The sequence below is a fragment of the Scyliorhinus torazame genome, chromosome 10, assembly GCF_047496885.1.
Source record: "Scyliorhinus torazame isolate Kashiwa2021f chromosome 10, sScyTor2.1, whole genome shotgun sequence".
Classification (NCBI taxonomy): domain Eukaryota; kingdom Metazoa; phylum Chordata; class Chondrichthyes; order Carcharhiniformes; family Scyliorhinidae; genus Scyliorhinus; species Scyliorhinus torazame.
The window spans coordinates 51870003-51884732 of NC_092716.1; the positions used below are offsets into that span (position 1 = coordinate 51870003).

Consider the following 14730-nt stretch of genomic DNA (forward strand, 5'->3'; position numbering starts at 1 on the left):
GAACACAATTATGCCCATATAGGAAAAGATTGTCTGGCAGTTGTCTTCAGTGTTAAACGCTTCCACCAATACGTTCACAGCCGCCATTTTAAAATAATATCAGATCATAAGCCACTGCTACACCTCTTTCGCAAGGATAAGGCGGTGCCACCGATTGCGTCAGCCCGGATCTAGAGGTCGGCTCTACGATTGGCTGCGTACCAATACTCGTTCGAGCATCGTCATAGAATTTCATAGAATATACAGTGCAGAAGAAGGCCCTTCGGCCCTTGGAAAGAGCACCCCACTTAAGCCCACCCTTCGAACCTATCCCCATTACCCAGTAACCCCATGTAACCTTTTTGGACACTAAGGAAAATTTAGCATAGCCAATCCACCTAACCTGCACATCTTTGGACTGTGGGAGGAAACCGGAGCACCCAGAGGAAACCCACGCAGACACAGGAAGAATGTGCAGACTCCACACTAGACAGTGACCCAAGCCGGGAATCGAACCTGGGACCCTGGAGCTGTGAAGCAACTCTGCTAACCACTGTGCTGCCCCTGACTTAATGCATCGTCATTGTGAATGATGATGCGTTAAGTTGTCTCCCATTGCTGATCCATCCAAGGCCGACAAAACTGTGGCGGTTGGCTGGGACACCCTATCAATTATGGCTACTTGCATCCGCAATTGGACGGAGTATGATCCAATGTTAGTAAAGGTGTGATATTTAGTTTTATCTGGTGGACCACAGCAGCAGCTTCCAGTGGAGTTGAAGACTTTTTTGAGCAAAATGTCGGAATTGACCATGTCCTCCTGTGGGGCACGAGGGTTGTCGAAAGGCCAACCGTTGGCTCTGAAGGACCTTCATGCTGCTCACCTGGGCATTTCCAAAATGAAAATACTGGCCAACAGCTATGTCTGCTGGCCCAGCATCGATGTGGACATTCAGCTGGTGGCCCAGCGCTGCCAAGAGTGTCAGGCCCATCAAAAGCTTCCGGCTGCAGCACCTTTGTGTCATGAGAGTGGCTTGGGCTTCCCTGCGCCCACTTTCACGTGGATTTCGTGGGCCCATTCCTAGGTTCCATGTTCCTTGTTTTGGTGAATGTGCTCTCCAGTGGCTTGAAGTCCACAATGATACCCATCATCTCCTGCGCGACCCTCAAGTGTTTGTGCTCATCCTTTCCCCCCCACTGATTACCAGAGGTGCTTGTTACGGAAAACTGCGCCTGATTTACTCGGGAGGCATTTGCGGCTTTCGCAAAGACAAATGGCACCCGACACGTTAGCACAGCACCCTGTCACCCAGCATCAAATGGTTTGGCAAAACGTGCTGTACAGACGGTGAAGCAGGCTCTGAAGAAGCAAACCACCGGTGATGGATACCAGGTTGACACTCGTTATAGGACGACTCCTCACGGTGTTACAGGGGTGGCCCTGGCCGAAATGTTGATGAATCATCGACTCCACACTCGGTTGGGTTTGCTGCTGCCTGACATAGGCATACAGTGCGCCATGCACAAGATCTTCAATGGCTTTGCCCAAGTAAACGCATTCTTCTCCGATGTTTCAAACCTGACCAACTACGGGGCAATTACCATGTGTGTATATAAGGTCGGCCAGATGGGCACCGACCGAGAGAGAGGACCTGGTGATGTCTGGCCGGGCCCCATGTAAATAGTACGTATTATAAATAAACGTCATCTGTCTCCTCTTGCCTTTACTAAATATCCCTTATCCTACTGATTGTCTGCACAAGTCCCACAATTGCTTCCTTTGAACCCCCCCATTCAATTTTTATCCTTGCAATGACCTTTCATTAGCCTAATGCTTAACCATATTAATGCAAGCAAAACTTGCATTTATATAATGCATTTAACATAGAAAAGCATCCAACATTGAAACAGTGGTAGCACTTCAAAAGTACTTAATTGGCTGTCACGTGCTTTAGGATATGTTACGGTTGTGAAAGATGCTAGATGAATGAAATAAGTCTATTTTTAATTTCAACACATTTTGCAGAGGTGAAATCAAGTAACTGACACTGAACCAAAGGATGGTTGATCAAAAGCTTTGTCAAAGCAGTAGATTTTAAGAACTATTTTAAGGGAGCAGGATGAGTGGAAATCCCAGAGTTGTGAGGCAATTGACGGCACAGGTTCCAATGGTGGAGCAAAAGGAGGCAGGAAGGAACATAAGCCAGCCAGAGACAGAAAAATGAAGATTTGGTGGGATGAGAAATTATAGGCTGAAGGAGGGCAAGGATGCTATTCGAAGTCTGAATTTATTGTATCATTTCAACTTATCATTTGAATTATAAGTGTTTGAAAATGTCATGTAGCACTAATAAAGCTCGGTATATTTAATTACAATGTTGTTTTCCCCCCCCCCCCCCCCCCCACGCACACACACAATCCCCCCCCTCCCACTTTCTCCACAAGCTGGTGCCACTTGCTGAGCTCTTTGGTATATGCCCAGGTAACCCCTTTTCCGATGAGCCTAGCTAGTGATTAAAAGCCGGATTTCTGGTTGAAGGCTTTTAATTGTCATCTCATCACAAATGTTCTGACAGAGATCAGCAAAAAGCATCACAGGTGAAGGACGTGAAAATGTTCTGGCTTGTGCAATGGCCTGGTGCCATTACAGACCTGCATATTAAAGAGCAAATTGCTTACTGACAGAAGTGGAGAAGAGCATGGCAATAAAACAAATTCAGTAAATCAAATGTATGCCCCTTGTTGGTGTCCAAAATAGTAGTCCTGTATTTCTACCAAGCCCTTGGATACATTGGATACATCAAACCTAATAGTTGACCAGGCCAGTTTATATTTGATCATTTCATGAAGCTTATAATTTTGTACTTAATGATAAAATTGAATAATAACACTTTTTAGCAGCATTTTATTTTATCGAGGATCAGGATTTGAAAATGGTCCAGATAAACAATTCAAAGATCTCCTCGAAGATAACTAACTTGCATTTATATAGCTGACATCCCAAGCCACTTTATAACCAATATTTCTGAATTGTAGTCACCATTGTAATGTGAAAAATGTGTTAGTCAGCTCCTACAAACAGCAATGGAATGACTGACCAGATCATCTGATTTGGATGTTGGTGGAAGTATAAATGTTAACTGGAGGATCTCTCTTGCTCTTCTTTGAATAGATAGTACCTGAATTGAGAAAAATATTTAGTCACTATGCTGATATCGCTCATTAACTAAGTTTTGAAATCATTTATTTGCAGTTGATTTTCAGGATGTATGAACTGAAAAACAAGGTTAAATGGTTACTAACAATGTTTTGAAAGATGTAACATATAATTTAACTATAACTACCACACTGATTTTGTGAGTATTAAGTACATACTGTGTGCTCTAATTTACAGTAACCACTTGGTCAGCTTTATTTTTCTCTGTTTCAAATTTCCTGTTGAGGTAACCTTGCATAATTATTCAGATGGGATAAAAGTTAGAAGTAAAGATGTGTTCTTTTAGTGAAACGTAAGTTTTACTTTTATTTTTTGCAGTGTGTCAAGGCTCTTGTCTATTACCATTTAAATACCTGCAAATTAAATATGACAAATGACAAAGGTGATACACCTCTCCACATTGCAGCTCGATGGGGTTATGACGGCATCATTCAGGTTCTGCTGGAGAATGGTGCTAATAATGAAATTCAGAACAAAATGAAAGAAACCCCTTTCCAATGTGCGCTCAATTCTAAGGTAATGTAGGCTAAACTCAATATTGATCCATGTGTTGATGCTCTTTGACATTAGATATGATGTTTGTATTGCAAGATCACATAGTTTGTCAGTGTAAAATATTTAGGAGACAAAATGGTAGTTATAGAAAATGATGAAAGAGGCTGAATTTTACGTCGGTTCAATGTTGAAAATCAGGTTGCAGTTTCTAACTGCCTCAGCATGATTATTAGTATTATTGAGTGATTTGGTAAAATTGAGTTTGGAGGCACAAATATACAGTTAGGGCTTCTGAAGTTCATTGCTTTGCCTTAGAACTAGTCCAGTAATCAATTTTATATCTTGGACGCAAAGATTGACATTTTATTTTTTGCAGTCTACCTCTCCTCTTGTGCTTCCTCACATAGATCACAGAATTGTCACAGTGCAGAAGGAGGCCTTTGTCCCATCGTGCCTGCACCAACATGACTTAGTGCCATTCCCCTGCTTTCTTTCCTGTATCCTTGCACGTTGTTTCTATTCAAATAATCATCCAGTGCCCTCTTGAATGCCTCGATTAAACCTGCCTCCACCACACTTCCAGGCAGAGCATTCCAGACCAGAACCAGTTGTGTGAAAAGGTTATTTCTCGCATGGCATTTGAAGCTGAAGGACAGGGAACTTGTCTATTTGAGAGCACCAACTCGTCAAAAATAATTGAAATGGGTTTTAACTAAGAAATAAACCCGAGTTCCTATTAGGTACCAGGTTACCTTTCAGCAATCTTTATTAATTGGGGATTACATACTAGTGCATTCAAAAAGCTTCCTTTAACAACTCAGTTTGAGGGTTGTGTATGAAATATTCCTCCCTTGGATTGCATTCTCTTTACAAATCAGCACACTCATTTTATCCTTAACATCTGGTAAAGTCTCTTCACAAAATGAGGTAGCATTATAGTTATTGAGAAATCACTTGAGTCAAAGCTTTGAAATGAGGTAGTTACCCAGGACATTGTGCTATGTGATGGAGGACGTAGATCTGAATTTTGTGCTCTCAGTTCGCAATCTCTGCCATTGCCCCAAAAGGTGCTTCCCTAGGGGCTGGGAGAAATCGGGCGAAGTTTCATCATGTACCTTGTTGTCCTTTGCTAACAGTAGAATTTATGGTGGCAGTTTGGTAAGAAAACTCGCCTGACAACAGAATGGGCACCTTTTTGGAGGGGTTATAAACATAAGACAAGAAGTAAAGGGAACGCTCCAGAAACTCAAAGATTCAGAATTCGGGACTTCGTGTGAGGGTGATGCGCTGAGCAGACGCACATATCCTCCAGACCAGAACAACATCGGCACGTTTAGGCGAATTTTGCCTGAAAATGCGAAGGCAAATTAGCCTCAACGGTGAGAAGAAAAGATCAACACCAAATTGCCAGCAAACGGGAGCTCGAGGGGGTCACAGGGATGGCAGAAGTGGTGGAAAAGGCAATGGGCAGCAGGCAGACGAGGCGAGGGTGCCCTGTCAACCCAAGAGAGAGGGAGACCGAGGCCGAGCATTAACCCCCCCCCTCCACCACCTGGAGACAGATGAAAGACCTCCTTCATGAAGGAGCTGGCCGCCATGAAAGAGGCGATCAGGATCGAAATCCAGGTGGCAGTGACAGAGGCGATGGTCACCGTGCAAAGACGATCAGTAACAAATAATATTAATTGTTATTGTCACAAGTAGGCTTATATTAACACTGCAATGAAGTTACTGTGAAAACCCCTGAGTCGCCACGTTCCAGCGCCTGTTCGGGTACACCGAGCGAGAATTCAGAATGTCCAAATTATCTAATAGCACAACTTTTGGGACTTGTGGGAGGAAACCGGAGCACCCGGACGAAACTCACGCAGACACGGGAAGAACATGCAGACTCCGCACAGACAGTGACCCAAGCCGGGAGTCGAACCTGGGACCCTGGCGCTGCGAAGCCATAGTGTTAACCACTATGGTACCGTGCTGCCCATGGGTTGGGGAAGAAGATGAAAGCATAAGCAAGGATAATCCACGACTTGGAGAAAGCCTCAATGGACCAGAGCAACAGGACCATCGCCCTGGAAGCTGAAGTTAAAAGGTTGGCGGCGGCCGAAGGGAACTTTAAAGGGGAAAGTCGAGGACCAGGGAAAAGGATCCCGACGACTGGACATTTGGATTGGGCATGCCAGAAGGTATCGACGGCAGAGATGCAGCGCGCTACCTCGCCTGGGCAACCTAGTCAGGAGAGACAGCTTCCCCAACCCAAGGCGGGGGAGCAATGGGGGGGCGGTCATCGCGAAGCTTCACCAATACCAGGATCGTGACAGGATCCTGAGATGGGCAAGACAGACTAAAGCAAGTACCTGGGAAGGGCACAAAATCCGAATTTACCAAGACATTGGCGCAGATCTAGCAAAACACAGGATTTAGTTTAATCGGGTGAAATCGGCCATGTACAAGAACGGGGTGCGATTTGGTATGCTGTTCCCCGCCACGCTCTGGGTCATGTACCAGAACAAAGAGCACTATTTCAACACCCCGGCGGAGGCAAACTAATTCGTATGGACCAACGGCCTGGACAAGGGGCAGACGAGGCAAAGATGAAGGCTGATCAAAGGAGGATCGCAAAAGAAATAGAGACTCATTGGACAGTTAATATGTTTGCGCTGGACTGTGCTGCCTTGCTCGGATCAAAAAGACCAGGTCACAGGAAAAAGCGAGAACAAGAGAATGCAGATGAGGGTATAGGCAGAGAAAGTGGACAGTCAGCAGGCGTAAGTTAGGGGCTAGACCAGCCCCGGGAGTGGGGACACCACACTAGCAGGGATAGCTATCACGGAAGACAGACAGCAAGGAGTGCTGCGGCACACCTCCTGGCATGGAGGGAGCATCCGGGGGAGATTGGGGGAGGGGGGGGGTTGACACAGGAAAGGGGAATGCATAGGGGGAGATGGGGAAAGGGCCTCGCAGGAAGAGGGGAGAAGGGGTGCGGGGGGGAATGGAACACAAAGGGAAGAAGAAAAGAGTTGGTTTTTGGATTGGCTTCAGCAGGTAAGGTGCAGGTTGAGGAAACAAGATAGCACCGCAAGCAGCCACTTTGGAGGGTCCCTAAACAAAGGGAAACCCCGGAGTTCAGGGGCGCACCCACGTGGCGTACACTCAGGTGGCAGCCATATTGGGTGCCCCCTGGACAAAGGGAAACCCCGGAGTGGAGGGGCTCGACCTCATGGTGAGCATGGCGACCGTGGCCATTTTGGACGGTCCCCTAACAAACGGGCGCATCCACCAGGTAAGTATAATTGATCCCGCAGAAAAGGGGGGCACAAAAACCCCGCCAAAAGGATCATCACCTGGAATGTCAGAGGACTTAACGGCCCAGTGAAAAGATCCAGGGTCTTTGTCCATTTGAGAAGTTTGAAAGCCGACAGAGTCTTCCTGCAGGAGACACACCTGAGGGCGAAGGACCTACTGTAAGAAAGGGTTGGATGGGACAGACGTAACACTCATTATGGGACAAGGGCTAGGGGAGTAGCCATACTGATTAGCAAGAGGATGGGTTCACGGAGACACGAACGGTTACAAACCAAGGGGGATGGTACGTCATGGTCAGCGGTGTCCTGGACGGGGCACTGGTGGTACTGGTAAATGTGTACGTGCCCAACTGGGATGACACAGACTTCATAAAAAGACCATGGTGGAAATCCCGTCGTTGACTCACAACGACTGATCATGGGAAGCGACTTCAACTATGCAAAGGGCCCACTGACGGACCGATTGAGCCCCAGATCGGAGAAAAGGATGGGAACTGGGAACATTCATGGAACAGATGGGGGCGGTGGAAAGCCGACAGAGTGTTCCTACATCCCGGTGAGAGGGAATTCTCGTTCTTTTCGCCGGTGCATAAAGCATACTCAAGGATAGACTTCTTTGCAGTGGGAAAATCGGTACTTCCAGGAATAGTAAGGGCGGAATACTCCGCGATAGTTACCTCCGACCACGCTCCAAACTACATGGATGTGAGGTTGAGGACGGGCCCTGCCCAGCACCCCACGTGGAGGTTGGATACCTTTTGGCCGATAAGGCCTTTTGCCAGAAAACATCACAGGCCATAGCCGAGTACGTTACTAATAAGCAGAACAGGGAAGTCTCGCAGATGGGGAGTCTTGCATTCCACGTTCTGGGAGGCACGGAAGGCTGTGATTAGGGGAGAGATTATACCCTACAAGGCTCATAGAGTCAGGGAAGAAAGGGCGGCTAGGCAACAACTGATCAACTCCAACCTGGAGGTCGACAGGAAGTACTCTTGAGACTCCGAATGTAGAGCTTCAGGAGGAGAGGACAAAGCTTCAAATGGACTTTACCCTGCTATCCACTAGGAAAGCGGTACACCAACTCCGCCAGACACGGGGGACCTTTTACGAACATGGAGAAAAGGCTAACCGCCTATTGGCTCACCAGCCGAGAAAGCAGGCAGCCATAAGAGAAATAGCCCTGATGAAGAATAGCAGAGGCAGACTGACATCCGGGACTGTACACCTCCGAACCTTGCCCCCCCCCCCCCCCCCACCCCGACAGAGACGAGGAGATTAAACTGTTCCTAGATGGACTGGACATGCCAGTCGTGGGGGACGATAGGTGGGGGGAGCTGGAAGCACCAACAGGACTGGAAGAGGTCATGAAGAGCATCAACTCCATGCAGGCGGGGAAGGTGCCGGGACCCGATGGGTTCCCGGCTGACGTCTATGAAAAATTTGAACCAGCCCTGGCCCCCGCACCTACGGGATACGTTCACAGACTTGCTAGCGAGGGGCACCCTGCCTCCAACACTAACACAGGCCACGATATCGCTGATACTCAAAAAAGGCAAAGACCCGACAATGTGGATCATACAGACCCATTTCACAGCTCAACGTAGATGCGAGTATAATCGCGAAAGCTCTGGCCAAGAGACTGGAGAGCTGAGTACCGGAGGTGGTCGCAGAAATGCGAACATCAGGCGGCTGCTGAATGTAATAATGACCCCATCCAGGGAGAGAACATCAGAGATGATCGTCTCCATGGACGCAGAAAAGTCCTTCCACAGAGTCGAATGGAAATATCTCTGAGATACTTGAGCGGTTTGGGCTAGAAACGGGGTTCACCTCGTTGGTGAAACTCTTGTACAATGCCCCAAGGCAAGCATATTCGGACCTACACCACCAGCTCTGAATATTTCCAGCTACACAGAGGCACAAGGCAAGGATATCCACTGTCCCCGCTCATGTTCACTTTGGCAATTGAACTCCTAGCGATTGCTCTGCAAAGCGAGAAACGCTGGAAGGGCATCCAAAGAGGAGGCAAAGAGCACAGAGTTTCACTCTATGCGGATGACCTGCTTCTCTACATTTCGGACCCACAGGACAGCCTGAAAGCAATCATGAAGCTCCTGGAAGACTTTGGAGCCTTCTCAGGATAAAAATTCAACCTGGGCAAGAACAAGGCATTCCCGGTGAACCTGAATGGGGGAGGGACAAAGCTGGAGGGACTACCATTCAAACAAGCCCAAAACAAATTAGACTACCTGAGGATCCAGATAACCCATGGCTGGACACGGATCCATAAGTGGAATCTGACCAGTCTGATGGAGGAAGTTAAAAAGGACCTACAGAGATGGGATGCACTCCCGCTTTCCCTGGCGGGGTGGGTGCAGACGACCAAGATGAACGTACTCCTGAGGCTCCTCTTCTTGTTTAGATCCATACCGGACTTCATCCCTGAGGCACGATCAATTTGACTGGAGACGAAGTTGAATCCAAACTGGCTTTATTAGTGTCAGATGTGTGGCCTCCCACAGCAGCTGGCGAAATGGCTGCGAGCTGGAGGACACGCATATTTATACCCCGCCTCCTGGGCGGAGCTAGCATGCAGAGACCACAGGCGAACCTGTAGTGCAGGTTCTACCGTATAACCTCGAATATCAGAACACAGTGGTTTACCACATTCACCCCCTGTTAAAAATTGAGTCTGGCGGGGGTGGTGGATAAGTATATAAAATCAGAAATTTTAGTATTTACAGAGTAGCAAAAAAAAATAATGTCTCTTGGCATCCGGCGGGCCGGTCAGAGGTTCAGTCGGTCCGGTGCCTTTTTTTTTAGAAATATTTTTATTGGGGCCCCCGCCCCCTCCCCCACCTTACAGAAAAAAGAAAAACAAAGAACACACAAACATCTTCCAACTACATCACGAATTCCCCCAATATACAAACCCCCTTTTAAGCAATAATAAACACAGTAGAGAACACAAAGTACTCTTTCCCCCCCCTCTGGGTTGCTGCTGCTGCTGACCACCTCCTAACGCTCCGCTAGAAAGTCTAGGAACGGTTGCCACCGCCTGAAGAACCCTTGCACAGACCCTCTCAAGGCAAATTTTATCCTCTCCAATTTAATGAACCCTGCCATGTCGCTGATCCAGGCTTCCACGCTCGGGTGCCTCGCATCCTTCCACTGTAGCAGAATCCTCCGCTGGGCTACCAGGGACGCAAAGGCCAGAATACCGGCCTCTTTCGCCTCCTGCACTCCCGGCTCGTCCGATACCCCAAATAGTGCTAACCCCCAGCTCGGCTTAACCCAGGTGTTCACCACCCTAGACACCGTCCTCGCAATAGCCCCCCAGAACCCATCCAGCGCTGGGCACGCCCAGAACAAATGGGTATGATTTGCTGGGCTCCCCGAGCACCTCCCATACCTGTCTTCCACCCCCCTCCCCCTCGCCTCATTGAAAGTCCTCACTAGTAGAGGGCCCAGCAGGTCCATGTACTTCCGGTAAAATTCCACCGGGAACCCATCTGGCCCCGGTGCCTTCCCTGACTGAAAACTCCCCAGCCCCTTAGTCAGCTCCTCCGGCCCTACACAAGGTGCCCCAAGTCCAGCCACCTGCACCTCCTCCACCCTCGGGAACCTCAGTCGATCTAAAAATCGACGCATCCCCCCCCATCCTCCGTCGGGGGCTCAGACCTATACAGCCCCTCATAAAAGTCTCTAAATACCCCATTTATTCCCACCGCACTCCGCACCGTGTTCCCCCCCCCCTTTATCCCTAACTCCCCCAATCTCCCTCGCTGCCTCCCGCTTCCGAAGCTGATGTGCCAACATCCGATTAGCCCTCTCCCCGTACTCATACACCGCCCCTTGCGCTTTCCTCCGCTGCACCTCTGCCTTCTTAGTAGTCAACAGGTCGAACTCAGCCTGGAGGCTTCGTCGCTCCTTGAGTAGTCCCTCCTCGAGGACCTCTGCTAACCTCCTATCCACCCTTAAAATCTCCCCCACCAATCTCTCCCTCTCTCTCCTCCTTCTCCTTGTGGGCCCTAGTGGAGATTAGCTGTCCCCTAATCACCGCCTTCAGCGCCTCCCAGCCCACCCCCACCTGCACCTCCCCATTATCGTTAGCCTCTAGATAGCTTTCAATGCACCCCCGGATCCGCCCGCTCACCTCCTCATCCGCCAGAAAGCCAACATCCAGGCACCACAGCGGGTGCTGGTCCCTCTCCTCCCCTAGTTCCAGCTCCACCCAATGCGGGGCATGGTTTGAGATGGCTATGGCCAAGTACTCCGTGCCTTCCACCCTCGAGATTAGTGCCCTGCTCATAACGAAATAGTCTATCCGGGAGTAGGCTTTATGGACGTGGGTCTCTTAACCGTCCTAGACCTGGAGCGGTCCAATGCTGGATCCAGTACCGTGTTGAAGTCTCCCCCCATTATCAAGCTCCCTGCCTCCAGGTCCGGAATCCGGCCCAACATGCGCCGCATAAATCCGGCATCGTCCCAATTCGGGGCATATACATTCACTAATACCGCCCGCACCCCCTGCAGCTTACCACTCACCATCACATACCTACCTCCATTGTCTGCCACGATGTTCAGCGCCTCAAACGACACTCGCTTCCCCACCAAAATCGCCACCCCTCGATTCTTTGCGTCCAACCCCGAGTGGAAAACCTGCCCAACCCACCCCTTTCTCAGCCTAACATGATCTGCCACCCTCAAATGCGTCTCCTGGAGCATAATCACATCTGCCTTCAGTCCCTTCAGGTGCGCGAACACACGGGCCCTCTTGACCGGCCCGTTCAGGCCTCTCACATTCCAAGTTATCAGCCGGATCAGGGGGCTTCCTCCTCCCCCCCCCCCCCCCCCCCCCCCCCCCCGCCTATTAGCCATCCCCTTTTCTAGGCCAGTCACGTACCCGCGCCTCCCGCACTCTCCATTCCCCCCAGCGGCAGACCCCCGCCCCGACTCCCTCTCCGAGCTCCAGCTCACCTTTGGCCAATGCAGCAGCAACCCAGTCCCCCCCCCCCCCCCCCCCCGTCCCCCCCCCAAAGCTAGGTCCCCCCCTAGCTGCGTTGCTCCCCCCATAGCTGACTCCTGCTGACCCTGGCAACTCCCGCCACTCCATTGATCCCCCAGTGTGGTAGTCTCTCTTCTCCCCCCTCCCCCCCCATCCATCAACGGGCGTGCCTCTCCAACACCCCCCCCCACCTTCCCTAGTACGGGAAAAAACACACGCTTTCCATCAGACCGGCCCCGCCCTCTTTGGCACAGCTCCCTTTTGCGGCCTAATCCCAGCTCCGCCACCTCGGGCCTCCCATTTCCCCTCCCCCAACGGGGCCCCGTCCTTCCAACCACACTCTCCCAAAACCCCCACTTCAAACCACCCAGCACCCAAGGAAACCATACAGAACAGAATAGACATCCCCCAAAGCACAGTACCCACAGTAGCCCCCCCGCGACCTCCCCTCACAACTGACCCTCGGTCCGTGTCCAACTTTTCGGCCTGAATAAAGGTCCACGGCTTCTCCGGCGTCTCAAAGTAATGCAGCCAGTACTTAAACGTGACCCACAGACGCGCCAGCTGCAGCATCCCGAATTTCACCCCCTTCCGATGCAGAACCGCTTTAGCCCAATTGTACCCGGCCCTCTTCTTGGTCACCTCCGCGCTCCAGTCCTGGTATATATGGACCTCTGCGTTCTCCCACCTGCTGCTCCGCTTCTTTTTTGCCCATCTTAGGACACACTCCCTGTCCACCAAGCGGTGGAACCGCACCAATACCGCCCGCGGCGGCTCGCTAGACTTGGGCCTCCTCGCCAGGACTCGGTGGGCCCCATCCAGCTCCAGGAGCCTCGGGAAGGCACCCGCGCCCACCAGCGTGTTCAGCATCGTGACCACATGCTCCAGCATCCGACCCCTCCACTCCCTCCGGGAGACCCAGAATCCGCAGATTCTTCCTCCTCGCCCGATTCTCCATGTCCTCGGACTTCTCCTGCCATTTCTTATGCAGCGCCTCGTGCACCTCCACCTTCACCGCCAGGCCCAATATCTCGTCCTCATTCTCCGCGGCCTTCTGTCGCACCTCCCGGATTGCCGCCCCTGGGTCTCGACCAGCTTGTCGATCGAAGCCTTCATTGGCTCCAGCAGCTCTGCTTTCAATTCCGTGAAGCAGCGCTTGAAAAACACCTGCTGCTCTTGTGACCACTGCGCCCACGCTGCCTGGTCTCCACCCGCCGTCATCTTGGCTTTCCTCCCTCGCATCTTTCGCTGCACCAGAATTACCTTTTTCAATGCTTCACTCCTGGTCCAAACCATACAGTGCCGGGAAATCATACTGTCACCTTCCCACACTGGGAACCGTCGAACAAATGCCGCTGGGGCCCCTAAAAAAGCCCAAAAGTCTGTTTCTGGCGGGAGCTGCCGAACGTGTGACTTAGCTCAGCATAGCCGCAACCGGAAGTCCGGTCCGGTGCCTTGATGGTCCTTTGAGATCGACAAAGTGGCGACGGCGATGTTGGCGCAGACGTAGTCGGAGTTGACTCTGGGAGCTTGCCGAAATGCTCTTCATCGACGGGCGTGGGCAGGGGGAGGACGCACTGTCCTGGCGGGTTGGTGATGGGAGCGACGGGGGAGGGGAGGGTGGCGCCGGGGGTGGTGTGGGGGTGGAATCTGCTAGTGTTAGGTCCCTGAGGGAGACGGTATCCTGGCGGCCGTCAGGGAACGCCACGTAGGCATACTGTGGGTTTGCGTGGAGCAAGTGCACCCTCTCCTCCAACGGGTCCGCCTTGTGGAGCCGCACATGTTTACGGAGAAGCACGGTTCCCGGAGCTGTAAGCCAAGACTGGAGCGATACCCCGGATGTGGATTTCCAGGGGAAGGCAAAAAGACGTTCATGTGATGTATTGTTAGTGGCAGTGCAGAGTAATGAGCGAATGGAATGTAGTGCATCAGGGAGGACCTCTTGCCAGCGGGAAGCCGGGAGATTTCTGGACCGTAGGGCCAACTGGACGGCCCTCCATACCTTCCCATTCTCCCTTTCTACCTGTCCATTTCCCGGGGGTTGTAGCTTGTCGTTCTGCTGGAGGCGATGCCCCTGCTGAGCAGGAACTGACGCAGCTCATCACTCATGAATGAGGATCCCCTGTCACTGGATGCAGGCGGGGAAGCCGAACAGAGTAAAGATGGAATTAAGGGCTTTAATGACTGTGGCAGACGTCGTGTCAGGGCAAGTGATGGCGAAGGGGAACCGGGAGTATTCATCGATCACACTGAGGAAATATGTGTGTCGATCGGTGGAGGGGAGGGGCCTTTGAAATCCACGCTGAGGCGTTGAAAGGGGTGGGAGACCTTCACCAGGCGCGTGCTGTCCGGCCGGTAGAAGTGCGACTTGCACTCCGCACAGTCCTGACAGTCCCTGGTGATTGTCCTTACTTCCTCGACGGAGTAGGGCAAATTTCGTGCCTTAATTAAATGGAACAACCGTGTGACGCATGGGTGACAAAGGCTGTCGTGCAGGGTCCGGAGTCGGTCTACCTGTGCGCTGGCACATGTACCTCGGGATAGGGCGTCTGGGGGCTCATTGAGTTTGCCAGGGCGATAATTATAGGTGGAGAGCTCGATTCTCCACCGCAAGAATTTATCATTTTTGATCTTGCCCCGCTGTGTGTTGAACATGAAGGCTACCGACCGTTGGTCAGTGAGGAGAGTGAATCTCCTGCCGGCCAGGTAATGCCTCTAATGCCGCA

General features: G+C 51.1%; 1 protein-coding gene across 7 annotated transcripts in view; it reads left to right on the forward strand.

Annotated features, from left to right (window-relative positions):
• ankrd27 (ankyrin repeat domain 27 (VPS9 domain)) overlaps positions 1-14730 on the forward strand; it is a 115385-nt gene that overhangs the window by 42390 nt on the left and 58265 nt on the right. For all 7 annotated transcript variants that reach the window (XR_011949452.1, XR_011949451.1, XR_011949453.1 and 4 more), the window contains exon 18: positions 3515-3712. Coding sequence is in view for 4 of the 7 variants with exons in the window: in XM_072518105.1 (XP_072374206.1) it covers positions 3515-3712 (198 nt within the window). In the remaining 3 variants the exon portion in view is untranslated. The remainder of the gene's footprint in view (positions 1-3514; positions 3713-14730) is intronic.